Genomic DNA, 25,432 nt, shown 5'->3' with positions numbered 1-25,432 from the left:
CCGCAGGCTGAATGTGTTGCTGTGAGAGTTCCTGTACAAAGTAAGACCTCGTGTTGTAAATATTTCAGCTACAATCCTTTTGATGGACCGAACGAAAATCCGGAGGCAGAGCTTCCGCTGACTGCTGGAGAATATATTTACATCTATGGAGACATGGATGAAGATGGCTTCTTTGAAGGTGTGTTTTAGTAGAATGAAATATGACCAAACTGCTGTGGAGAGTTTATCGCTTTCTTTTATTTTTAAAAGATAAAGAGGAATTTAGTGAATCTTGAAACCTCAAGAGAAGGATTTTCTGCCCAAAGTTAGTTTATAAGAGGAAAGAGCAGATTCTGTTGAAAAATTTACGTCATGATTAATTCTAAAGCATGAAATCCCAGTCTAGTGATTTCGGTGGGAATTTTACCACTGCTTGCAGCAGAGCTCCAGGTTTCATGCCCATATGGTTCTTCCCTAGCCATGGAGGCGAACATGTTCAGCCCTGGGCACCTGCTGCAGGTGGTCTGTTTCCCCCTTTGCCGTGGCCGCAGAGTGAGCCAGAGGCTGCAGGCAGGTGAGGGTCTCCATTACCTCTTGCTCGTTTGGCGGAGCAGGGTAGAGGCTGAGCAGCCAGACTGCAGGCATTGTCCTGGTTGGTGTCGTACAGCGTGTTTCTCTTTCGGCATCTTTGACAACATGATCCTGGCTGACTGATAGGCAGACGGAATTGAAACCAGGAATTGTGGACTCTAAATTGGGAATGAAGTTTCTTTGTGGAGCTGGCTTACTTAGTGAGATGAAGGATCCAGATTTACTGAGGTGCTTTGCAAGAGCTGAGGCAAATGCATGCCATGTTGCACTGCTTGCTCTTTGTTCTGGCTCTTTCTTTCATTCTTTCTATTTCCAAGCTTCTCATGTATTTGTTTATTTGTTTGTTTGTTTATTGTCTAAAGAATAAAAAGGTTATTCTTTACTAACATTTTCTGCTTTCCCTGCTTTCGGTTGATTTGCTGTAGGTAGAGTTTGAAAGGGGAAAGCGAGTGCAGTCCCTACGCACTGCTCATTTGACTGTGATTTGACGGTGCTTGCACGTACCAAGAGTGCTGTGGTATCAGTCGTCCCCGTGGGTCCCTTTGGGACATCTTTATTACAGAAGCTAGCGTAACAAAGGAGGGAACTAAAAAGAAGGCCAGAGCTGAATACAGAGCTGGAAAGATGGACTTTCCTGAGGAAGTACTACAAAACCCAAAGCTGTATGGCTGGGAGAAGACATGTAATCATCAATCTGCCTAGTTTGGGAAGGCTAGGAAAAAAGTTAGTGAAAGAGCTGTGATGAGGAACAATAGGATAATGAAGAAGGAAAAACCCTTAAGCTAATTACACAAAGCAACTTGCTAGTTAGTTGGCTCTGGAATGTGTGGAGCAGGGAGTCTTTCTGCTGTGGCCATTGGGATCTCACTAGGGCAGCCTTAGGAAAGGCAGGAAACCTTGCCAGGAATAACCTCCCAGAGGTTTCTTTTTCATTCCTGGCTGCAGTGCAGTTACAACCTAGCTTAGACGTTGTTACGTTGTCTTCACAGATGGGTTGGAAGGCTGAACGGTAGGCGCAGTGGTAACAGGTTTCCTGTTTTTTGTTTAGGGGAGCTGATGGATGGCCGGCGAGGGCTGGTCCCCTCCAATTTTGTTGAGCGAGTTTCAGATGATGACCTCATGACGTTTCTGCCTTCGGAGCTGAATGATCTCACCCATAGTTCATACCAGGAGAAAAGTTTTGTCAGTGCAAGCACCAGCAGTGGAGATAAGAGTGATTTCTCCATTGAAGAGAGTAGCATCAGTCCGTTGGCCAGTAGAGCAGAAGGAGACCAGGAGGAACCTGTTAGTCATACAGCAGTGCCTTACCCACGAAAATTGACTTTGATCAAGCAGCTTGCCAGAAGCATAGTTGTAGGCTGGGAACCACCACTTTTGCCAGCTGGCTGCCCAGACATACAAAGCTACAACATCTATGTGGATGAAGAGCTACGTCAAAATGTGAAGAGTGGCTTTCAGACCAAAGCCGTGATCGAAAAGCTGGATTTAAAGACAAAGGCTTATCGTGTGTCCGTGCAGAGTGTGACAGAGCAAGGCAGTTCTGATAAACTGCGATGCACTTTCTGCGTGGGGCAAGAGCTTTGTGTGGCACCGACTATGCTGAAAGTCAGAAGCGTCACTGCCACGTCAGCAGAGGTCGTGTGGCTTCCCTGCAACAGCAGTTACAACCACGCAGTCTATCTCAATGGGGAGGAACGTGACATAACAAAACCCGGGGTCTACTGGTACGCCTTCCGCAACCTGCAGCCGAGCACTCAGTATGTGGCCAAGCTGGAGGCCCGGCCCTTGCAGACACCTTGGGAAGAGGCCCCAGAGGGGCAGGAGCAGAACTCGGCCGTGATACACTTCACTACCCCGCTAGCAGGTATCCGAGCAGTCATGTCCACTGCCGCTGTGCATGGCGTGCTTGGAGCAGTGCGCTCTGTCGTTACGTTGCTAAGAAGCCCTGGGGCGAAGGGAACCAAGGTTTGTTAGGTCCCAAAGCCTGAGATGCTGTCCTGTTTTGTCTTAATGTTTTTGTTCCTTTATTTTAAAAATTTATTATCTCTTCTGTTTTCATTTGCTCTGGGAAGACATCCCCCTTGCTGATTTGAGCAGCATGCCTCTCAGGGCATGGGAGATTTGGTTTGCTATGACTTTGCTCTAACGGTTGCTGCATCTTGGCCTCAGCTACTTCTGCAAAGTTCTGTTTTCTGTGCATTAAAGCTTTCACAGAACAAGAGCGCCTTATTTTCTCTGGTTCTGTCTACCATTTCCCAAGACTAGCCTGGCTGTTCTAGTGCGGTTCTGCAGTGGCAAGTCTGGTGTCAAGAGTTTTCTCTTTGATTCTAACCAGGGTTTAGTTTAGCTTTACGTTGTAGTGGGGTAAGCAAGAGGAAAATCTGTTTGGTCTCTCGCAGGCACACCTGATGCTCCTTTGGATGTCCAGGTAGAAGCTGGTCCCTCACCAGGTATCCTCGTTATCAGCTGGTTACCTGTCACCATTGATGCCGAAGGATCTTCCAATGGAGTTCGAGTTACCGGTTACGCTGTGTATGCGGACGGACAGAAGGTATCGTGCTGATGCTGGGCCAGGCTGACTAAGCTGGGAAGTTTCTGTGGCAGGACCCTTCGCTAGCAAAACAGGACAATTAGTGTTCGCCTGCTGTGTCTCACCCTGAGCACTAGCTTGATCCACGGGGAAGCAATGAGCTCAATGAGCAGGGAGTCCACAGGGCATGGCCAGAAAGAAGTACACAACCTTGCCACCACCTGGGGCTTGCCTCTGGACTATGAGGAGCGAGGTGTAGTTCTCTGGCCATTTCTTAAATCAGGAATAGGTGAAGGGAGAGGTGTATAAACAACCCAGGGCCCAGTACGTATACTGGTACAGAACCTCCGAGGATATTCTGTATTAAAAGTGGCCTGTGGTCTTCTGCACACGTGGTGTCATGCTGTTGGCTGTGGGAGAGGCGAGCCACAGCTGTGGAGCACAGTGCAAAACAGAGCAGTGTTGTGTTGAGAGATTCCTCTTTTATGATGGAAATGCTTTTCCCTCTACACAGGTCAAAAAAAGGAGGAGTCTGGAAAGGTGGGTGAAAGGGAGGCCAAAAGAAGGCGTTTTAAAGCGTAGGGAACTAGGAGAGTTAAAACCTGGAGTAGGAGGGAATGTAGTCTTATTTTATAGACTAGCCATTTTCTCAAATGGTTGTGACAACAGTTTCTCCTGACTGTTCATTCTGTTCCCTGTTATTGTGCGGAAGGGTGGGAATCCTGCGTGTCTGCTGCCAAGAGCTGTGGGCATAGTCGTTAACTTTGGGTTCGGGAATTGTTGTTCTCAGAAGGGCTGAGCTGTGCACAGTAAATAATTGCTCCCTGTTTTGTTGCTTGCAGGCAATAGAAGTTACTTCTCCGACAGCTGGGAGTGTCCTGGTGGACTTGTCCCAACTCCAGATGTTCCAGGTGTGCCGGGAGGTTTCTGTGAGAACGATGTCTCTATACGGGGAGTCGGTGGATTCAGTTCCAGCCCAGATTTCCTCAGTCTTGCTGCGAGCCTCTCGTCGCTCTTCCCCTTCGTATTCTGCTGTTTCTACCACTTTTACCTCTAGACTGCCCCGTGGAGAGCCCAGGGGCTCTCTGCCTGCACGCAGCCAACCCACGCACCACACGGCTGCGCTCCTGCTTCGACAAAAAGTTCCCACTGATCGCTCGGATGCCAAATTGACTGATCTCTCCTCCAGCCACGACAGCTCAGCGCGATGCCTGCCAGAGAAAGCCCCTTCCCCGCAGCACCTCTCCTCTCCCAGTGCTTCCTTGGTGCAGGTTTTAGGCACTTCCCCAGAGGGATCTGACGCTGCACAAGACAAGAAATGCCTGACTGTGCCTCCTCAGCAAGCTGACAGCGCAGTGCTCCCCGGCGAGGGCGCAGAGCCCGTCCCTTCGGGGGAAGCAGAGTTGCAAGGCCTGGGCGAGGGGACGGAGGTGCAGGTAAGTGCTTACACCTCCTGCCCAGTACCACGTGTGCTGGGGAGTGGATTGTTTTGGGGAATGGAACGAAATGCCACTGAGCATCTTTCTGTGATGCACTGTTGCCTTCAGGCCATCATCCAGTGGTTGGCAAACCAGCAGGGAGCACTGGGTGCTGTTGGGTGCCTGGAGGAGCAGACGAAGCTCGCCACTTGATCGCGTGCGTGCAAGCAGATCAGGAATAGAGTCAGGAAAGCAAGGATTCGTCAGAGATAGAAGGTGAAAAGGATGTTTCTACTGATGACGGTGTCAGTGTTAGTCTGGCAGCTGTGTCTCAGACAAACTGGCAAGCTGTGATGGGGTTGGGTATTTGGAATCCTGTCGGGTGGGTGAGTGCCTTCAGGGCTTATTTTAAGACAGTGGTGAGGATGTCTGAGAACCCCATAAGAAAACAGGTAGATGGTCTTTAAGGCGCTCGCTCTGTGACAAGAGGGAAGTGGGTTCTGTTGGTGTGTGAGGTGTTACATCAGGAAGAAGGTCCTTTTTCCTATTCTGACCTTTACATCAGGGACTCGGGGGAGTGCTTCAGACTGTTAAATTCAGCATGACTTTATTAAGCTTGGCAGTGTGAGCTTGCAAAGGCTCAGTTAGACAAAAGTGGGAAAGTCTTCTCATAATTGCTGGAGCATCAGCAGCTGTCTGGGCCCAAGACCAAAGGCTGGGCAAACACACAGAGGAATCAAGATGTTGAGTCCAAAATTTCAAGCATCATTCTTCAGCCCCTGGTTTGCTGCTCACAGTACCTCTGGGCAATTCTTGTGATTCATTTGCCAACATGTAGATGGCTACACATGGGTGGGTCACCTTGTCTGCTTTGTAGTCAGTGAAGCAATGTGGGTGCTTCCAGGATGGAAATCATCCTTCTTGCTCAAGACGTGTGTCTTCGTTTGGCTGTCAACAAGGAGAAACAGAGCAGAAGGATCCTAGCTGTCAGCTTAAACATGAGATCTAGACCTGTCTGGCTTTTGTCTGAGCACAGGGGGCATTCAGAAACTAGGCACTGCGGTGTCTAAAACTCCTTAGGCATCTGATCCTGTAAATATTTTCAAAGTGTGCCTAGTACGTAAGGACAGGGTTGTGCTCCGTTGCACAATACAGCGCAGGCTGCCTTATTTTAGAGCGAGGGTTAGAGAAGGGTTTGATTGATGAAGGCCTGCCTGCCTTACTGTCCTCATTCCTGGGGTTCCACCTCTCCCATCTCCCAGAGGTTTTCTTAAACTCCAGACTGAACTGACTGGAAAATAGAAGAAAAATTTATAATTTCTGTAATCCAGCCAGGTGACCTGACCATGAGTCTGTGTGGTTGTACTCTGTGTATCTTCTTCTTCATTAATTCTCCTTTTCTTCACAGCCCTTACCAGCTCCTAAAAGTGCTGGGATAGTGTCCTCACCTCCAGGCTGGTGTGTAGGACATTCCTCTGGCAGATGACAGTGGAAAATGACCTTGTTGTATAGCTTGGGCTCTGCTTCTTCTTGCTAGTTACTGTCAGTACACTTCTGTGGCTTACACGAGCCACGTGTGCTGACCAGAGCTGCAGCAGTGGAAAGACCGTGTCCCTGCGTGCAGCTCATGGCAGGGAGGGGTTTGTTCCAGGGCTGGCCAACCTTCCCAGCTGCAAATTGCCTGACAAAATGTTTGTATGCCAACAGCGCAGAACGCATGGTGTTTGTGTCAGAGAGTTTGGGGTGGTAAGGGCCCCCTTTGGGTGCACAGGTGTTGTGTGGTATCTCCCCCAGGGTTTCCCTGTTTGTGAGGACCTCTTTTGGTTTGTTTCCCAGGTGGAGCCATCTGTAACCAAAGCGCCAGAGCCGGAAAGCCCGTCTGACAGTAGTCTGAAGATACGTATGGAGACCTGCCATGCATGCTCCATGGAAGAGCCGCCAAAAGGTCCCAGTGCTGAAAGAGAGAAAGAGGCAAAGGAGAAGCACTTGAGCTCGGAGCCTCTGTGCTCCCCCAGCCAGGCCGAGGGGACGGAGGGCACCTTCCGAGATGCAAGCGCGGCTGGGAGCAGCTGCCAGGAGTTCCTGAGGTTGTCCCCTGACAAGGAGGTGATGAAAGAAGTGTCCAGAGTGAAAAGAGAGGTTTGTTTAACCTTGCTTGAATGTGTCTGCCCATGGAGCTGTGTGGATTGTGTTTGACACCCCTAGGTTTTACAAGCATGCAGTACTGTTCTGCAGGCTGTCACATGTGTCTGCCGGTGTGTCCGTGTGTGTGTGTGTACACATGTGCCAATTTCTGCCTTGGGTGCTGCCCAGTTGATTTCCTGCCCCACTTCAGCTGTGTGTGTACTAGAGAAAGATAAAGTGCTACTTTCTTGCTGAAACAGAGTGCCTGAGAGGACTGAGGAAATCTGTTCTGCTTTTCAATAGCAAGAAGAAAAAATGTCTGAAATGGGAAGACGACAGCTGACGCTTTTTGCTGAGCACAACCGCAGTTCTGACCTTTCAGATATTTTGGAAGAGGAGGAGGAGGAGGAGGATGAACTGTCTTCAGAAGCTCTGGAAGAGAAGAAATGGGACCAGAGAGAGCCGTGTTACCGGGAGAACGGGGAAAAGGTAACCTGCAGCGGAGTAGTGCTTGCGGGGAGCACCAGTGCAGCCATCCCATGCCATCAGCTTGCAGGAGGAGGTGCCGGTCTGAGCCCAGCGCTCCCAGCAGTGCTTGGCTAAGTTCCTGCCTGCTCTGCTTTTACTCCCAGGGTTGTCTTAAGCTAGTAAAAATGCAAGCTGTCTGTGAGAGGGAAGAGTGTTTGTGTGTGATGAATGTACCCAGGGTTTAATTAGTTGGAAAAACACACGCTGTAATGTGAACTTTAGAACCCAGGGTTAAAAATCAATCCTATTGATCAAGTTCTTAATATAGATACAAACAGTGAACACACAGGAATCTGTAGATGCTGTACCAACGCAGCTTCCCTCCCAAGGCAAAACAGGCATGTCATATTTTGGCCTCAGTCCTGCAGGCACTCCTGAATGTGAATAACTTAGCGCAGATTGTTTTGCTTAGGCCTTGGTGCTCCCTGTAGGAACGGATGGCTTGTAGGAGCGGAGCCGTGGCTTGGCAGCTCAGATGTTGCAAGTGAGGAAATGCTGACGGAGCTGAACTGTGAGTGATGGTGTTAATTCATGTTACCAGTTCAAACGGTTAAAGCTAGTTAGCGTGTTACGAGACATCTGTGACAGGTAATGTGCTTAAAACTGCAGGGCTGGAAAGTGGTATATAATCATACAAATCACAGCAGTTGAGATGAATGTGCAGGAGGGAAAGCACTGAGGCTGAATGACTGAGAATTGAGAAGGATTTGCAGGAAATGTGATGTATAGCAAGAAAGTACCCTCATTTTTTCGTGTGTACCCAAAGAACATTTGTGGTTTGTTGATGCTGACCTGTGTGGCTGCCAGCCTGCAGCGCAGCCGGGATGGCTCTGGTGAGCATTAGGGGAGCAGTAGCAGGCAGTGGAATGATGCTGGCGTATATTTGCTGCTGCTCCTTTTCCCCTTCTGCAGGGGGTTCTGCTTCCCAGGTGGGGAGCTTGCGCCGGCAGTGCAGCGTGTCGGCAGCCCCAGGAGAGCCTGGGAAGCAGCTGGTGAAAGGGCTTGCAGTTGTTGGGATTGCACTGGAAAAACAGGAAGAAAAACAGTTGCCCTGGAAGGAGACAAGAGGAAATAAGAACAGTCAAGAACTCAGCTCTTTGTCTCTTTTTCCTGGATGCTTTCTAGGCCTGAGTGTTTGTTGTTTGGGGTTTTTATTCCTGAAAAAGAAACACCAAAACCCCATGCGCATCCTGTTGAGTTGAGCGAACTGGTGCTTCTTGACCTGGTAAAGTGATTTTCTGTTCTGGCAGTGACAAGTTGAAGGTGTGAGCATGGGAAGATGCTGAATGTGGAAGAGGGCATCGGGGCAGGAAGCTTAGGGCACAGAGCTCCCAACACGGCCTTGCAGAGCAAAGGAAGATGGTGACTGAAGCAGGCCAGGTCTCAGTAGGGCTGTTTTCTGGGGTTCTGTGTGTTTAGTAACATTTTGGGTTATCTCAGGACTCCTCAGCCAACTCTTTCAGGATTTGGGGATGAAAGAATGGAGGGGTGCTCCTTTAAAAATACTTAACTGCAAATAACTTGTTTAACGTCTAAAACCGTTTATTCTATTAAAACTCAAAAGCAAAACCGACAACTTTGTAAACAGCTAAAATAAGTATTCCTGGACTTGGTTTGTGGTTGTGTTTATAAATCCTGTGTATTCCTAACTGCTGCTGACAAGGCAGGAGCCTAGAGCGCATGTCGTGTGAAGGAAGTTTGACGAAGCTGAGCTTGTTTGGTCTGGCGAAGAGGAGGCTAGTGGGAGGTCTGGTAGCTGCCTACAAGTGTTTGAAGGACATTTAAAAGGATGTGAGAGCCAAGGTCGTCTTGTTCGTGGCAGATGATATGAAAAGAGGCAGCAGTCATGGGCTGCTGTTTGGGAGGTTCATGCTGGAGATGAGTACAAACTTCTTCCCCGGACGGGTGGGACAGCCTTGGGACAGGTCCCCAGGGAGGTGAGGGATCTCTGAGCTGTGATGTTGTCAAGCCTCAGGTACGCAAAGACACTGCTTTGCTGTTGGCAACAGTCCTGCTGCAAGTAGAGGATAGAACTGGAGACCTCTGGAGGCCCCTTCAACCAATTCTGAATGTAATTCAAGACCAACTTTTGCTTGGAAAAAGTTATGGAGGTTGGAATAATCAATAGGCAGCTTACAACTGTCTTTTTGTTCACCCCTGTGGTTCAGTTTTTCATTATCTCTATGGGCCTGCTCATGCCTGTAGCTTAAAACATCAATAGCTACATATGTTTTGTAAACTATTTAGAAATGTATTTAGAACATGTCTTGATATAAATTATCAGGGAAGTTGAAGAAGAGACCTCCAGAGGGTATCTTCCAGCCTAAATTACACTGTGCATCTGGGATTCTACCTCCTTATTTCAGTATAAATGTAGCAAGAGGCAAAACAGAAATTCTACAGATGGTCCTAGACAAATTTTAAAATTCAGCAGTGTTTTCCCAAAAGTCTTACGTAACCCGGTAGGCTCTTACCCAGCTGCAAGTGAAATGAAAGTCTGTGTGACCCCTTTGAGGTGAAGGGTTTTGCTGTGTGTTGATGGCAGCTCTGTTCACCTGAATTTGCAGACGGTGAGCTGCTGTAGAGCAGGACCTTGGCAGATGATGGGAAGGGCCTAGGGAAGGACCTCCCGTAGCAGCAGCATCTCCAAGGGGTGTCTTGCTGCACAGGTTTGCTTCCTTCTGTTCCAGTCCGAGGACAGAGAGGTGAGGGAGGACTGTGGGTCCTGGTGTGAGTGCAGGCTGTGAGACTCATCCCTGCGGAGCTCCAACGTGTGGTGAGCAGCCGTGGAGGAGCTGTGCCTCTCCTGCCCCATCGTCCCAGGCTGGGGATGCTGAAGCTGCGGGGAATCAAGTGGGCGGGATGAAAGGTGCTGCTCTTAGTTGTGTGTGCAGAGGCAGAGCCTGGGAGGGAGCTCTTCCATGCATTGGCCTTCCTCGCTTTCCGCTGCATTGCTAGTTCATCTGATTGTCTTTTGCCAGAAGACCCATTGCGTGCTCTTGCTCCCTACCCTTGCTTCGCTGCAGACCACAGTCGCCGCTCCATACTGCTGTGCTGGGAGGGAATCAGCTGTAACTTTGTCTCTCTTTTTAATGTTTATTTCCTCTCTTTTTTTCTTTGCTTGTCCTGGCTGTGGCTTTTCTTGGGGGCTGGGTACAGATGGATCTTTGTGATACTGACAGCGATGAGGAGATTCTGGAGAGGATACTAGAGCTCCCGCTTCAGAAGAACCACAGCAAGAAGTTGTTTAGCATCCCTGAAGTGACTGAAGATGAGGATGAAGATGAGGATGAGAAGTGTGTTATGGAGAAAAAGGCAGACCCTCAAGACTCCTTGGAAACGCTTACGTACCATGCAGGAAGGACAGAGAAGCAGCTCAACGTCAAGGAGCCATTTCTAAAGGCAGATGGGAGTAATAACTCCACAGATCTGTCCGCTCAGACTCCACGAGAGGAGCGTGGTGTTAGGGAGAGCAGAGGGGATGCTGACCATGCGAGTCCTGCCTTTGCCCAGCTGGCCTGGAGTCAGAAGAAGGCAAACTGGAACTGGAGCTACCAGGAGAACGATCTGAAGTCTGGGACTGGGGCAAGTCCCGCTTGGAGCAAGAAGAAGGGAAATAATTATCGAGAGAAGATCCGGAGTCGGCCTGAGATGGGTAGGAAGAGACAGAACGATTCAACAGAGCACTGCAGTCGTCTGCTGGGCAGCAGCAGCCAGATGGGAGGCGGGTTGTACAGAGCTCCTAGCCTCAGGGAAGAGCTGAACATTGTGAGCAGTGCTGGTGGTAAGGAGGGGTTCGATATGTACAGTCGTGCCAGACAAGGCAGCTTACGAAAAAACCACCCGAAAGCAGTGGTGTCAGGGTTTGCAGAACCTGCTGTGACGGCAACACGCTGCTCCAGCCCCAGGAGCCTGGAAATAGACATTGAATATGACTCTGAAGATGATCAGGATTCGACCTGTGCATCCCCCCCTGAGAGCAGGCTGTGGCCAGAAGGGTCCCAGAGCTGTCAGGGGGACTGGAGCGATTGCACCAGTCAATCCAAGGTTGCCCACACAGATGACAGAAGGGACCTGACCAGGCTGGAGATGATGGAAGAGCAGGGTATGGAGTGGGCTGGGTCTCCGAGCCGGCACCTGCGATTCTTCTGCCGGGAGAAGGAAGCACTGAGATGTGAGAGCGGTTCTGAGGAGCAGGGCTGGGAGCTGGACTGTAAGTCACCTGGCTGGAGAAGGAGGCTCGAACATCCTTCGAAGGGGATACGTAGCACCTCCTTGCACAAAAGGGTTGGGTGACTTTTCCTATTCTGGCTTTGAAGCAGCTTGCAGTGGCGTTAGCTTCCCTCTGCTTCCCTGGCCTGCCTGTATCTTGCTTTGTTCAGTGTTGTCCAGAGAAAGGACCCTCCTCTAGGATTGTCTGGAAGAATACCTGAGAGATTCTGTAGTTCTGTGCTGCTCCGTGGCTTTTCTTGTATTAGCTGCTTCTGCTTTTCCTGCTAACTGACCGAGTGTCACCGATGCAGTATTCCTTTTCGCACTGGGTCTTCCTCCCCATGGCAGGAGGCTGTGGCACTCAAATGAAAACCCCTGGTGAAATACACTGATTTGTGATAGCTTGGTGTAGCTGATGACTGTAATGTCATTGCCTCCCCTCGAAATGCCCTTTCCTGCATCCTCACGCTCGCTGAGGGGACCGTCACTGGTGCCTGGAGCTTGTGCTTGGTTCTGTTTGCCATCTCCCTTGGTATTTTCAGCTCTAGAGCGTCCCTGAAGAGGAATGTTGCATTTGGATGCACTGCTCTTTGTGGCGTGCGCTTGGGCTGAGCGCTGCTCACGCCACTTGGAAGGCAGAGGCTGCTGCTAACTCTCTGGTGGTTCCTGTTGCAGGCGTCCGGTAGTAAAGACCCAAGGGGCCAGGATCTGCCCGGCACAGCCGCCTGGCAGGCTCCCAGCAGGCGAGGGAGCAGGAGCATGAGGAGAAGCCAAATGCAGAAACCTTTGCTCTCCAGTCCAGGTGAGTGGGTAAGGGGGGGAGAGGTGGGCAGCTGGAGAGAGGGAGGCTGTCGGAGCTGGCAGGGCAGAGGCTGGCAGGCGGTGTTGGAGCCATGCAGGGCTATGGCAGGGAGATGGGGCTGACGTTATGTCTCCTGTGTCCCCTCTCTGCCACAGGTCCCCCAAGGAGCACCGCTGCAGAAACCTCTGTTAAAGACGATGGCGTTAGAATATTTGTGGCTCTCTTTGACTACGATCCCGTTTCTATGTCCCCTAACCCCGATGCAGCAGAAGAGGAGCTCCCATTTAAGGAGGGACAGATCTTGAAAGTAAGAGCGCACCTTAGTGAACGTCTCCTGCTCTGTATGGATCTATCTGATGTTCCAGGGACAGCGTAAACCTCGGGAGGCAGAGCCTCCTTTGTCTCGGGAGGTGCCGTAGCTTCCCTTTCTGCTGGGTCTGTGCGTCTCAGTCCCTGTAGGGTGAACAGTCTCATGAACAGTCTCTGGCCTGTCTTTTCCCTTGCAGGTGTGTGGAGACAAGGATGCTGATGGCTTTTACAGGGGTGAATGTGCAGGAAGGGAGGGGTACATTCCCTGCAACATGGTGTCAGAGGTCCAGGTGGAGAATAATGAAATCAAGAAGCAGCTCCTAAAGCAAGGGTTCCTGCCTGCCGACACCCCGATGGAGAGCGTAGGTACTGTATCTCCTTTACGTGTGTGCTGGGCTATCGTCAACAGGTTGCTTTGTTGAAATGTGAAAGCTCAGTCGTGCTGCCAAGCTGTGTGGCCGTTGCAGCCCACCGAAACGATCTCTAGGGCTGGTCCCTGCCATCCGAAGGCTTGTTTAGCGGCTGTGGCAGCAGCAAGCAGGGAGGTCTCGATGGCTGAGGGAAGCAGGCGTTCTGAGGTCTCGGTTCAAACCTGACTCCGCTGCAGCACAGCACTGCACAAGGCTGCGTTTGCAGCTGCTGGAGCTGCTCCCGCGCTCGAGGTGTTGTGAACTCGGCACGGAGTGTTAGTGAGGGTGGTCCTCGCTAGGGAAGGGGAAGCAAAGAAGTCTGAAGTGCAGCTGAAGGATGTGAATGAGAGTTTTCACTTCTGTGTTCTCTCCTTTGTTTTGTGAGTCTGTAATTGAACCCATAGGGGTGACTCTGCTCTTGAGTGAGAGAATCTGTGACTTTGGAATGGAGGAAGATGGGGAGAGACTTGTGGGGAAGGAAGGGTGTGAGACCACGAGGTAGGCAACCAGGAGTGTACAAGAAGACCTGGTCCTTGGGCTCCTTGTTACTCATTCCCTGAAGTACATGGTTCAGTGCTTTATGCACTGCAGAGACTTTACTGTTTCTTCCCACTGGAGTACTCAGAGAGAGGAGAGGAACCTTCCCTGGGCTGTGGAGCCATCACACCTCGGGCTGAGCCAGGCTGCAGATCCGTGGCTGTGAGATGCCCCGAGACTGCTGTCAACATACTGGTGTCCCAGTGCCTGTCCCTTATCCCTCCCATCCTGCACCTCTCTGTGTACTCTCTGCTACCAGAGGCAATTTTTTGACCTGCTCCACTTGTTAAAACTAGAGGAAATTCTTGTTTTGGCTGGCCACCATTTCCCTACCAGTTCAGCAGGGTAAGACAGCACAAGTGTGGGTCTGAGGCAAAGGTAAGCCCTGAGATCGACTGAGCTGTTCCTCTCACAGGTAGTGGAGGAAAAAAACCCAACCAACCTCCCCCAAGAAAAAAAGAAGCAATCCAACTTGTTTCCATTTCCCTGCAGGGAGACTCAGTATGCAGCCATAGAGGCTCAGGGGCTGCCAGTGCCCAGCTCCCAGCTGTGGGTCTCTGGAAGGTTGATCCCGAGGAGCACAGGGCTCAAAGGAGCTTTGGCTTTGTGGCTCTGTGCTTTTTTTGGTAGGTTTGTGTCCTTTGGCCTTTCTCATCTCTAGGGAGAGGAGAGATTTCTGCTCTCTACAACTACCTGAAAGGAGGTTGTAGTGAGGCAGGTGTTGGTGTCTTCTCCTAGGTAACCAGCGATAGGATGAGAGGCAATGGCCTCAAGCTGCATCAGGGGAGGTTTAGATTAGATATTAGGAAAATTGTCTTTACTGAAAGAGTGGTCAGACATTGGAACAGGCTGCCCAGGGAGGCAGGTTGAGCCACCATCGCTGGAGGTGTTTAAAAAATGTGTAGCTGTGGCACTTCAGGCCATGGTTTAGCAGGCACAGTGGGGTTGGGCTGACGGTCGGACTTGATGATCTTAGAGGCCTTTTCCAACCTACAATTCTATAATTTGAGTAAGGCGTTTTTCACACTTGTACATTCATAAGGTTTCTCCCACGTGTATCCTCTGGTGCCCAAAGATGGCCAGATGCCTTTGTCCCTGTATGGCTACACAAGGCTCTCTGTCCCTTGCCCTGCTGCGTGCTCTCAGAAGAAGAAAGGAATTTCATTGCACTTAGACTGCATGAAATGTAGTGGGTTTGAAAGTTTGCAGGAGGGTGGTGGCAGTGAAAAAAACATACCTTACACGTGGCAGGCAGCCGGACTGTACGTAGCTCCGTCGTTTGCCTGCTGCCATAAACCCCTATTACAGCCTTGTAACTAAGAAAATGCCTTGGAGGGGTTGGTCTGGGAACTCCTTCTGCGGGCTCGTCTGGGGACTCGTCCAGTACTGACCCTGCTCGGTGCAGAAGCTTCAGCTAGAGACTTCCCAATGTCCCTTTCCACCTGAGTGAGGTGGGGGGTGCACCTCACCTGGCCTTTTTTCAGGTGTTAATGATACGAGGTTTCATTTCACAGAATCACAGAATGGTGGGGGTTGGCAGGGCCCTCTGGGGGTCACCCAGCCCAACCCCCTGCCCAAGTAGGGTCACCCAGAGCAGGCTGCACAGCACCGTGGCCAGGCGGGGCTGGAATATCTCCAGAGAAGGAGACTCCACAGCCTCCCTGGGCAGCCTGGGCCAGGGCTCCGTCACCCTCAGAGGGAAGAAGTTCTTCCTCGGGTTCAGCTGGAGCTTCCTCTGCTTCAGTTTGTGCCCGTTGCCCCTTGTCCTGTCGCTGGGCACCACTGGACAGAGTCTGGCCCTGTCCTCCTGACACCCACCCTGCAGATATTTAGAGGCATTTCTAAGGTCCCCTCTCAGCCTTCTCTTCTCCAGGCTGAACAAGCCCAGCTCCCTCAGCCTCTCCTCGTAGCAGAGATGCTCCAGTCCCCTCATCATCCTCGTAGCCCTCCGCTGGACTCTCTCCAGTAGCTCCTCATCTTTCTTGAAGTGGGGAGCCCAGAACTGGACAGAGTACTCTAGGTGGGGCCTCACTAGGGCAGTGTAGAATGGAAGGAGAACCTCCCTCGACCTGCTGGTCATTTCATGTATATGATGCTGCTCCTGAGAGGTAAAATGCAGCAAAGTGGTGAAGTTTGCCTGATGTGTACTGTGGTATGGCTGACGGGCATAAATACCGTGTGGATTTCTGTGTGTATTTGGGACGTGGACCATGCCTCATCTGAGACGACGATGAGAAATGGAGATTTGGGCTTTGCCCCCAGAAATCACGGTGTCTGCTTCCCAGGGGAGGCACGTCGTGCTGCTCTGTTGCCTGTTCACTCTTCAAGATGCTTTTCACTTTCCATGCACTGTCTGTTTCTCTTGTCTATTTATTTGCTTTTTTGGATTTTTATTAAGGAAATGGCACATTTTCTCCACCTCCACGCCGCCAAACCGTCCCTCCTCCAAAACCTAGGCGCTCCAAGAAAGGTCTGTGTCACCCACTGCTTCCTCTTTGGTTTTTGCGATAGGATTACAGGCTGCATTGAATTTTTACTACTTGCTTACAGGACCCTCAGATGTTTGTCTCTGTACGACTGCTAGGAAGTGGAAAGAGAGCCCATCCCTGTGCTGGTGTTAAGTTTTTAACAACAGTGATGTCTTTTATAGTTTTGGAGCTTGACCTCTGCTTCCTGTTATGTCCCTGAGCCATGGTTACTGATGTAGACGTTGAGTTGCATGAATGGTTTGCTTCTGTTGTTTCCTGCCTTGCTCTTTGTTCTTTTTACTGTTGTTTGTCAGTTGTGTGGTGTAGTCACTTTTGAAGGATGAATACCCACTGATGAGATGTTTTTCTCCCCCACCAGGGCTGGATAAACAGGAGAAGTACAAGTCTCATCCAGGTGAGAACTGCTCTTTGTTACTATGAGAAGAGGGTTGGGACATTTGTATGATCGTAATACAGACATGTTTTGCAGTCAAGGGCCAATGCAAGACCCTGTAGTGATCCTTCAGAGCACTGTAAGAAAATGGTCATTTTCAGGAAAGAAGAGTTTTAGTTCTTTTAATTAGTAATGGGTGTGGTGGTCTTTGACTAAGCAGGGGTGTTTGAAGGTGGAGAGCATGCATGGTCGTGCTTTGGAGGAGCAGGGAAATCTCTTACTCGTCTGATGCCGCAGTCCTTAAAATCCAAGGTCCCTTGAGGGGCTGCTCACGCTGCTTAGGTGCACAGTCATCTGTTGACGTCCAGGGAGGCCAAGCCTGCAGCCCCCTTGCTAGCCCATCCAGCGTTGACCTGAAGCAGCGATTAGATCCGTGAGATGAAGGACTGGGCAGTGTGTGTTTTCTGTAACACCAGACTGCTTTTGTAGACTCGGAGCAACCTGTAAGTAATGGGGCTGAGCAGGCAGGGGGTTGTGACATTGCAGCGTGTTCCCTGGACAGCGAGGCCTGCCCTTTGCTTTGTGCTGAGGGCTGGGCTGCCAGTTGATGCTGTGCGGGGTTCCTGCTGTTCCCATGGCCCTGAGAGGATAAATTCTGTAGCTCTGTAGCAGAGCATTGCGTGGAGGGAGGAGAAATGTCCATTTGAGACATTGTGAAAAGACTACTGTCCTCTGTGTGTGTATATATATTTGTCTGTATAAATAGAAAACATAACATAAAACATTCCTTTATGTGTAGGCAGGACACCAGGATGCTGGAATGAGGACATGTCCCCTGTTCTGTGCTTGTGAGGTGATACAGGAGAAAACTGTTTTATGTGGGGCTCCTAAGATCTCTCTCCCATTTGGTTTCCCCCTAGTGTTCTTTTTGCTCAGTCCACTCCAAGAACAGTGAAGGAGTTGCTGTGATTTGGGATTTTCTCTTAGAACTTCCAGCTCAGCATATTTTGCTTTATTATTGTCCTGCAGGCCAGAAGCATCAGGACTTTGAAGCTGAACTGATGAATCCTCGAAGTATGGTGGCTGTCTTTGACTATAACCCTAAGGAGAACTCTCCAAATGCAGACGTGGAGGTAACAGCCACCTGCCCACGCCACTTATAGGCTTCTTTTTCCTCTCTCTGCTTTATTCTATCCCACGACACTTTGGTCAAAAACAGGATGACTATAGCCTGGCAATGTAACTGCTAAAAGGGGTTGGCTGAACTTGTAAAATGTGGAGTTTGCTGATACGTTCTCATGCATTCTCTGACGCAAGTGTTCTGTTACCTGTGGAGAATGTGAAGCTGTATGCCCCTAACGATGTGTCCCAGTGAAACTCTGTGAGCATCTCATGGCCTCGTAGCAGCCTCTAGTGCTTAGACAGGATTTAGCAGATCTGGGGCAGGAGGAAGCAAGCCCCTGCTGTTAGCAGCTGATCCAGGGCACCCGCCTGCTTTAGAGTTTGAATGGGCTTGTGATGCTTTAGGTGAGCATGTCTTGGAGCATGTCTTTTGTGTTAACTACCTGCGTGGGTCTTTGTTCAAGCAAGAAGACTTAGTTCCAGTGTAATGGACTGGTCCTCTTTTCAAGCAGTCCCTACGTATTGTCCAAACAAGATTTTTGTGAATAAGTCTGTTTCAGATGGAAAGATCGCAATGCAGAGTTCTTTCTGCAAAAACCTTTCTAAATTAGAACACGCTCCGTTCTCTGTTCCTCCATAGCAGTGTTAGTCTACTCTGAGCAAACATGAACATGGGATTTGGGTTCACATTCTTTTGATGCATCCAGAAAGGAGTGTACGACCCAGAGGTGGCAGAGTTCAGGTAATGCTTGCCTCCCAGACTGAGTGTCTCATGAGCAAGACAGCCTGCTTCTGAGGACTGAGGGGTTTAGGGATGGTGGATTATCATGGGAGAGATACAGCGAGAGCATGTATCAGCCAGCATCCATATTCATACATCCATATTCATACATCCGGACAAAAAAAACTTTTGAGCACTTGTCAACAAGAAGATTGTATTTTTTCGCAGTGATTTGGTCTTCCCCGTGGACAGAGTTCCAATTATTGAAACAAGCTGGTGCAGTTCTGGTGCGTTGTTGGAGATGCTCCCTGTTTACACTCCCACCTGTTTTGCTAGAAGGCTGCACCTCCTGTTTGTGAACTTGCCCCAAGACATAGGAGGATCAGCTCTGCTGTTCTGTGTCTCTGTGGGTGAAGTTCCCTGCGAGTGTCTTTCTGCTGGAACAAAGTAATTCACAGCCAACAGTAGAAACCTGCAGCCTCCAGAAATAAATTGAGTACTAGGGATATAATAAGGTAAATATGTTAGAGGTAGCTCTCTTCCAGCTAACGCTTCTGTGAAGTGCGTATAAAGCCGGTGTGTCTTGAGTGAGACACAGCCCATTTGGAGACTCCACTTTTTCTGTCTTAGAGCAGCTTTTTTTCTGAAGCTGGGTCGTTTCTTCCATTAATAGACTGCTTACACTTTTGCCTTCGGGGTTGTGCTGCATGGAGCGCATAGTGGGGTGGCTGACAGAACAGATGGATCTGATGGTGAAGGGTCACGTGTGTTGTGTGGTAATGTTCTGTTTCCAGGTCAGATCTTCCCATTTGTAAGCATTCCTGCCAGTGACTAATCCCTGAGCATTGCATATAGAAGGGGCTCATACAAGGGAGTGGGGTTTAGTACTTGTATTTAAAGAAATGAAAGGAATTTCTGGTGCTTGTTCAGCTGGTTCTCAACATACCTTTCCAGAAGAGGTGGTAGGTTCTATTCTGAAGCTTTATTAAAATTGGTTTAAGAAACAGGCTTTGCTCTTGTTGTAATTTATGAAGTGCTTCCTTAGCACTGAATTCAACAGTAATCCCTTCGGTTGCTCTTCTGCATCCTGGTCCTGCAAGTCTTAACACAGTGGCCTCCCTCCCTCATGGTGAGAGGGTGCAAGAAGCCCAGGGTGACCCTGTGTTTCTGGTGACAAATTCCAGGCCGTGTTGCTTCTGTGACCATTGTTCTCTTGCTCTTTGCAGGCTGAGCTGACTTTCAGTGCAGGGGACATTATAACTGTGTTTGGGTCCATGGACGATGATGGATTCTATTATGTAAGTACAGGGGCTGGGAAGGTCCTGTGGCTCCCTCTGAAATCGTTGGAGTCCATCTAGTGGCAGGAGAGCAGAAATCAGGGAATAAATATTCTGCTTTCAGAAAAAAAGTGAACCCATATCTGCTTAGTGCAGAGCAGATTGTTCCTGGCAGTCTGTGCTCCTCCTGTAAACCCAGTGTCCAAATGGTTCTTGACTGCGGGTTTCCCAAAGCATTTTTCTGTGCATACATCAGCTGAATCAGCATCTGCTATAAGCTGATTTGTCACCAAGCACTCAGGCACATGGTCTCATCCAGGGCAGGAGGCTATAATGGTAACAGAAGAATAGAAACATATGATGACCCCCATCCAGCCACTCTTCAACACATCAACTTCAGCGAGCACTGGTATCTGTTTAATTTGCTGTGCCTGCCTGGGGACTGTGCCTGCCATGAGCTGTGTGCGAGACACGATCCTCAGCCCCTGGATCATCCACCTTTTCCTGCACAGAAAGCAGTGTGTCTTCACACATCAAAGTGGAGGTTCAGCTCCAGGTAAAGTCTGGAGGGGATCATTGTGAATGTTTTATTTGACTTCTTTTATAGTGTTGGCCAGACAGCATTGCTGGGGTTGGTTTTGTCTCACAGCCACGTGCTGTTGAACTGGACACAATTTTTTAGGAATAAAGCCAAACGTGGTTTACAGCTCTGGACCGCAGTGAGCACAGCGGAAACGCCTCCAGGACACTGTACCAGTAGTACCTCATTCTTTAAAAAAATAAATAAATACCAGAGCGAATCAAATGCCTTTAGAAAGCCTGTGGCACAGTCATGTTCCTGTTGCTTCTGGGACAGCAGTGGAAATTTTTTAATTTGGAGAAGCGACCATGTTGCTGGAATACATTTGTCATGACTTGGTGCCATCTTTTCTTCCTTTACTCTCCTCTATGTTTTTGCACGCTGAATTGTTCCACAACTAAGCAAGAATGTGAGTTATGAAATTTGCTGGATCCTTCCAACACGAGTGTGTTCCTGGCTTCTCTCAGGCCATAGCCTAACCTGCTCTGCGTGGGACTGCTCCTCTTACTTCTTATTTCTCCATCAGCCAGGAAACTTGATGTGAGAACTGAATGTTGATTTTGCAGGGAGAACTGAACCAACAGAGAGGGCTGGTCCCGTCGAACTTCTTGGAAGCTGTAACTTCGGATGGAAGCATGGTTGAGGAACTTCATTCAAAAGAGAAAGAAGGTTTTCCACTGAGCGCTGAGAGCCAGGTAAGATTGTGTGGCTCTGCGTAGTACAGAGATCCAAACTGTGATGTGGCTGGAGATGGGGCGTTGTACAGCATGCAGCATCTGATGGCATCATTTAAATTATTGCATGCAGCTCGGTTCATCCCATGGGAGATGCTCAGAAGTTTAGAGGGGAGTGCTAGGAGCTCTGCTTGAAAGCTTAGCTATACTACAATAAGAGGCACAAAGCAACAACATCCACTGGGCCCTCAGTCTCATTATGGCCAGGTGAGCAAAGAGCATCCCAGGTCCCACCAGCAGTTTCTTTCGATGCACACAAAAGTCCGTGGTGAAATCCTGCTGCAAGCAAAGCAGCTCAGCCAGCTCCTCAGATATGTGAAATTCCTCAGATGTGCTTATATCCATGCCAAAGAGTTCCGGGGTTACTGACACCCGAACACCAGTGCTCTTCCACCCCTCGTGAGTTAGGTATCTCTTAATGCAGTCTGAGGTGCTTTCAGATAAATTCAGAACACTCGGGGAGTTTCCCAGACAGATCTGCGGGATGGATTCTAAGGCTGTGAAAGCATCCCAGTGATACAGGGAATTCAAAGGTTGACCTAACCCCTTGCATTTTGTTGCTGACACTCTTGAAACAAATGCTTAAGTGGGAGATTTGGGTCATCTGCCAGATGGAGCCAGTCCTCAGCGCGTGAGGCCAAAAGCGTGGCACCTCCCTGGTCACTCCTTGACCTCATCTGCTGTGTCATTCTAGAGAGTGGGAGGCAGAGAGGGACACAGCTTGGTCCCAGCTCACAGGTACTCAACCTTCAGTTCTTCTTGGGAGGTTATCAGCACCGTCAGGTGTTGCCAGACCCCTAAAGGTGTGTAAGAGCAGGCCCAGAGTGGCTTTGAGCCAGTCCTTAAGGAAGTACATGGCCCTGAGTCATCCTCTGTAGAACCCTCCACTGGTGCCACCCTAGCTGTCCTTCTCTCTGCAGCGTTCCTTGTCCTATTTTTCATGCTTGGCTCTTTGTTTTCTCTGTACCCACCTCCCATCTCTACCTTCAAATGCTGCCTGACCTCCCTTAGGCTTCACCTGCAGCCCAGCCTCTTGCTTCCAGGCATTTCAGGCTTTGTGGGTACAAGGTCTGCACTACAGCCTCGCTGCCTTCTTACGAAGAGCAAGTGGCAGGCTTCAGAAATAAGGCTTATGGGTAGCTTGCTGGATCCTCTTCTAAACTCAGAAGTTGCCTGGGTCCCTTGTTCTTACCTGTTCAGAATACTCGGTCCCTTTTCTCCCAGCCCCTAAGAGCTGGTCCATGCTAGGGGGTCGGAGGTTATTAAGCTGTTACTAGCAGGGTTTAAGAGCCCTGGGATTACACAGATCTAACTTCCTCGTGGGGAAACAAGCTTTCAGAGTGGGTTTCCTTCTTCAGTTTCCCTGTCAAAATGATTTATTCTTCCCAAGTTGCTCGTCTGTTAGAACAGAGGGTGTGGAAGGAGACCTGAACAAGTAAAACAAAACTAGGTTGAATTCATAGTGTAGCTCGTTACAGATCTGACCCTCCTCTCTGGCGTGTTGCCCAGCAGCAACAAGGGCCTGATGCAGATGCCAGGGATCATTGTTCCAGCCCCAGCCTGGATCCTCCCAGAAACCGTGGGGAAATTCAGGTAACCTTCAGGGCTTGCAGAGCTCATCTGCCTCTTGCAGATGTGAAGGGTTTGGCTTAGCTAATGGTGTTTTATTAAGGGCGGGTAAGAGAGAGCAACTTGGCCAATAAACAGGGTAACGTAGACAACAAACCTGCCCTTACTTCAAGTATTCCTATTTGCATCCCTCTCTTCTATTTTACTGGTGAGGAAACTGTGACACCAGTTTGATGTGCCGTGTCCCAGGCTTTGTCACGGGCCTTACAGGGTAACAAGGTCCTGTCTGCTCTGTTGTTGAGCAGGGAGCACAAGCTGCTCCTGCTTGCTGCCCTGCAGCTTGCAGCTGCGCCACTTTCCTCTCCCCCTTCCACGGGTGCTGGGGTCAGCAGTGGGTGACTGTTCCCCTGGTCACAGCAGACTGGCCCAGATTTCCCTGCGTGCTCAAGGCTGTAAGCTTTTTTCTGTGGTTCGTGACACTTTTTTTTTAAACAGAAATGCCTTTCAAATGTGATCAAAACAACCCATATAAAATAGACATGTTCCTGCCTTGCCTGCCCTTCAGACCTTGCCGCTTGTCTCCACTTCTCTCTGCCAGAGATCCAGCAGAGCTTCACCGTGCCTTCGCTCTGACTTTGGGTCTGCAGAGCAGGACGCTGTTGCCTTAGGTCAGGATCAATTTGGTAGCTCTGGCACTCAGCTGATCCATGAGCTGCTCTTCTTTCTAGTCTGGAGACTTGGAAAATTCCGTTGATGATGATGAAGCCGACTTTATTTCAGTGGGAATCCACGTTAACTGTCTCGGCAGGACTTTGTTGGCTGCCTCTGTGTAGTGAGGGAGTGCCTCCTGTCCTGGTGCCTCTGGCTTAGGACTCTGTACCTGTGTGCAGGCCTGCCTCCTGCTTCTGCTTTGCAATCCAGATCTGTCTAAACAGCTTCCACATGGGAAGGGCGTGTTTGTGCCCTGTTAAAAGCGGTGTGTTGACCCTGCTCATAATGAAGTTGTGTGTTAGTTAACTGCATTGAAGTGTGGTTCGTGGTTACTGAGGAGAGGCAGAACCTGACCCCTCTGAGTTTTTGGCTCTGTCACAGCAATCGCAGCATCCCTACGCCTGATGGGTGAGGGAGCAGGAGTGCCTCCTCCTGTAGAACATACATGTTCTAAGGGCCATCGCTGAGCTGGAACGAACCCTTACAGTGGTACAGCCATGCCTGGAGCTTTCCAAACGCTTTCACCCCGCAGAACATAGGAACGTAGGAACTGCTTGTTAGAGTGTGCTGCTGGCATATACAGCAGAGCCAGAAGCACCTCTGCTGCTGCTGTTTGGGAGGGAGGAGGGTGGGATGTGCATAAAAATCACTGAAGGCAAAAGGTGGATGGCAGCCTCTAGAGAAGAATTGTTTGAATCTTCTGAAAGGCAGCATGGCAAAACAGAGTCCCATCACATTTCCCAGTCCCAGCTTGAGACCTCGACAGGTCAGGGAGCATGCGTATGCACCACGGTATCGTGGCAGAGCTGTGGACTTGTATTAAAGCTAGTTCCAGTCCTAACAGAAGCTTCTCCAGCATGATCGTGAGTGGTTTTTAAATCACTTGTAACTTCTTGGATTCGATGTTTTTGCTCTGTCACGCTTCCCTCCTCCCTGCTGCCGTGCCAAAGGCTGGAGAATAAGGACCATTTACTTTCCAAATTGACCTGGGGAAGGTGGATCATTTTGAATTATTTCTGAGTAAATCTTAAAATGCTGGCAACTGAAAAAGGTGGAGCAGTTTAATTTTCAAACTGCCAACATTTGGGGATGAGACTAAGCAATAAAAAATACAGCACAGAGAGGAGTATCCAAGAAGTTATGATCACAGGCTAGGGCCCCGGAACACTCATGCTCACCGACTTAGAGCAGTTACTTTAATGCTGCAGCTGTCGAATGAATATTTTTGCATCAGTAACATGCAGTTTCTATCAAAGACTGATTGTAAAGCACCTTCAGAAAGTGTTCGATTCTAATTGCTTTCATCTATTTATTTCTGCCTGTATTCTGCACCCCGGACGGTTCTTTTCTTCAGAGAATGAGGAAGAGAAGAGTCCAGTGATAGATATGAATGGTACATAGAGAGAGCAACCATGTAAGTCTCTATGAGAAGATCTCTTCCGTCTCCCACCCAGCCTAGTGTATTAAAGGGTCCTGCACCTGTAGTTTACCCCTTTTCTTGCCTGTAGTTTGACAGGCTAGTCTGGGGCTCTGCTAGCAAGTCTGCCTTCGGATCCTCTGGTGGCAGACCTTTCCCTGCCAGACTGGTTCTGCACTGGAGACAAGCCGTGTTCTGTGAAGTGCCATTGTTTGGAACAATTATCCGGTGGTTTTGGGGACTCTGCTGGATATTCAGGTTTGGAAAAGACCTGCTCTTTAATTCAGCCTGGCCCGCCTACCGCTGTTCGAGCACGTCAGCAACCAAAGCTTCGTTTAGCCTTTGCAGGATCTCGCTCAGGCTGAGCACGCCCCCTATTCAGCTTGTGGGGTTTTTTTTTCCTTCTTGATTTTACTCCTTCCCAAGTATAGCCCTGAAAAAACCCTGCGCACTATCAACTTAAGAAAGTACTAATGTTTAGTCCCTAAAACCAACCTTGTGTGGATAATTGTTCTGTCTGATAGCACTTAAAGAAATAACTTTGGGGCTGGGAGGGCGAGCCCCTTGTTTTGGGGGCAGTGGGAGAAGATCTGTGTTTTTCTTAATTTCAAGCCTTGTTTTCCTGAAATTGAGCAGACCACTAATACCTGAGACAGCACTGAAAACTGCCTTCTGAAACCTAACATGACTTCCGCTCATCAGCCCCAATAGCTTTTACCAGGACCTTAACAGAGCAGCTTTTCCTTCATGTTTCTCCTGGGGAAGAAACCGTAATTTTAGTATCATTTGTCTCTTACCAGATGAATCTGTGAACTGGTTCTATTGCTTTTCTGCCGTATAGAGACCTCTGAGAATATCCACGCGTGCTTGCGTGTGAGAGTGCCTCTGTGTGTGGAAATCTGCCTGGGCGTCGTGTGCCGCAGCGGGGACGCAGCAGGACTTGCAGCTGCAAAGATGGGAAACTGCCGGTCGCTTCCTTTGAACTGTGAAATATGTTTG

General features: G+C 49.5%; 1 protein-coding gene across 8 annotated transcripts in view; it reads left to right on the top strand.

Moving 5' to 3' along the window:
* Nucleotides 1-25,432, top strand: part of TSPOAP1 (TSPO associated protein 1) — a 71,684-nt gene that overhangs the window by 41,954 nt on the left and 4,298 nt on the right. For 4 of the 8 annotated variants that reach the window (XM_075440476.1, XM_075440483.1, XM_075440484.1 and 1 more), the window contains 15 exons: nt 69-178; nt 1,619-2,434; nt 2,970-3,121; nt 3,943-4,536; nt 6,355-6,657; nt 6,946-7,131; nt 10,330-11,457; nt 12,058-12,184; nt 12,340-12,491; nt 12,691-12,859; nt 15,839-15,910; nt 16,288-16,323; nt 17,332-17,435; nt 19,372-19,443; nt 20,569-20,697. In XM_075440476.1, coding sequence (XP_075296591.1) covers nt 69-178; nt 1,619-2,434; nt 2,970-3,121; nt 3,943-4,536; nt 6,355-6,657; nt 6,946-7,131; nt 10,330-11,457; nt 12,058-12,184; nt 12,340-12,491; nt 12,691-12,859; nt 15,839-15,910; nt 16,288-16,323; nt 17,332-17,435; nt 19,372-19,443; nt 20,569-20,697 — 4,150 coding nt within the window. Of the gene's footprint in view, nt 1-68; nt 179-1,618; nt 2,435-2,969; nt 3,122-3,942; nt 4,537-6,354; nt 6,658-6,945; nt 7,132-10,329; nt 11,458-12,057; nt 12,185-12,339; nt 12,492-12,690; nt 12,860-15,838; nt 15,911-16,287; nt 16,324-17,331; nt 17,436-19,371; nt 19,444-20,568; nt 20,698-24,370; nt 24,431-25,432 lie in introns of all 8 variants that reach the window. The other 4 variants (XM_075440478.1, XM_075440480.1, XM_075440479.1 and 1 more) reach the window with 4 other exon arrangements.

This window comes from Opisthocomus hoazin, chromosome 20 (genome assembly GCF_030867145.1).
Source record: "Opisthocomus hoazin isolate bOpiHoa1 chromosome 20, bOpiHoa1.hap1, whole genome shotgun sequence".
Classification (NCBI taxonomy): domain Eukaryota; kingdom Metazoa; phylum Chordata; class Aves; order Opisthocomiformes; family Opisthocomidae; genus Opisthocomus; species Opisthocomus hoazin.
Note: the sequence above shows the minus strand (reverse complement) of the source record. Positions and strands in the feature narration are given on the sequence as shown.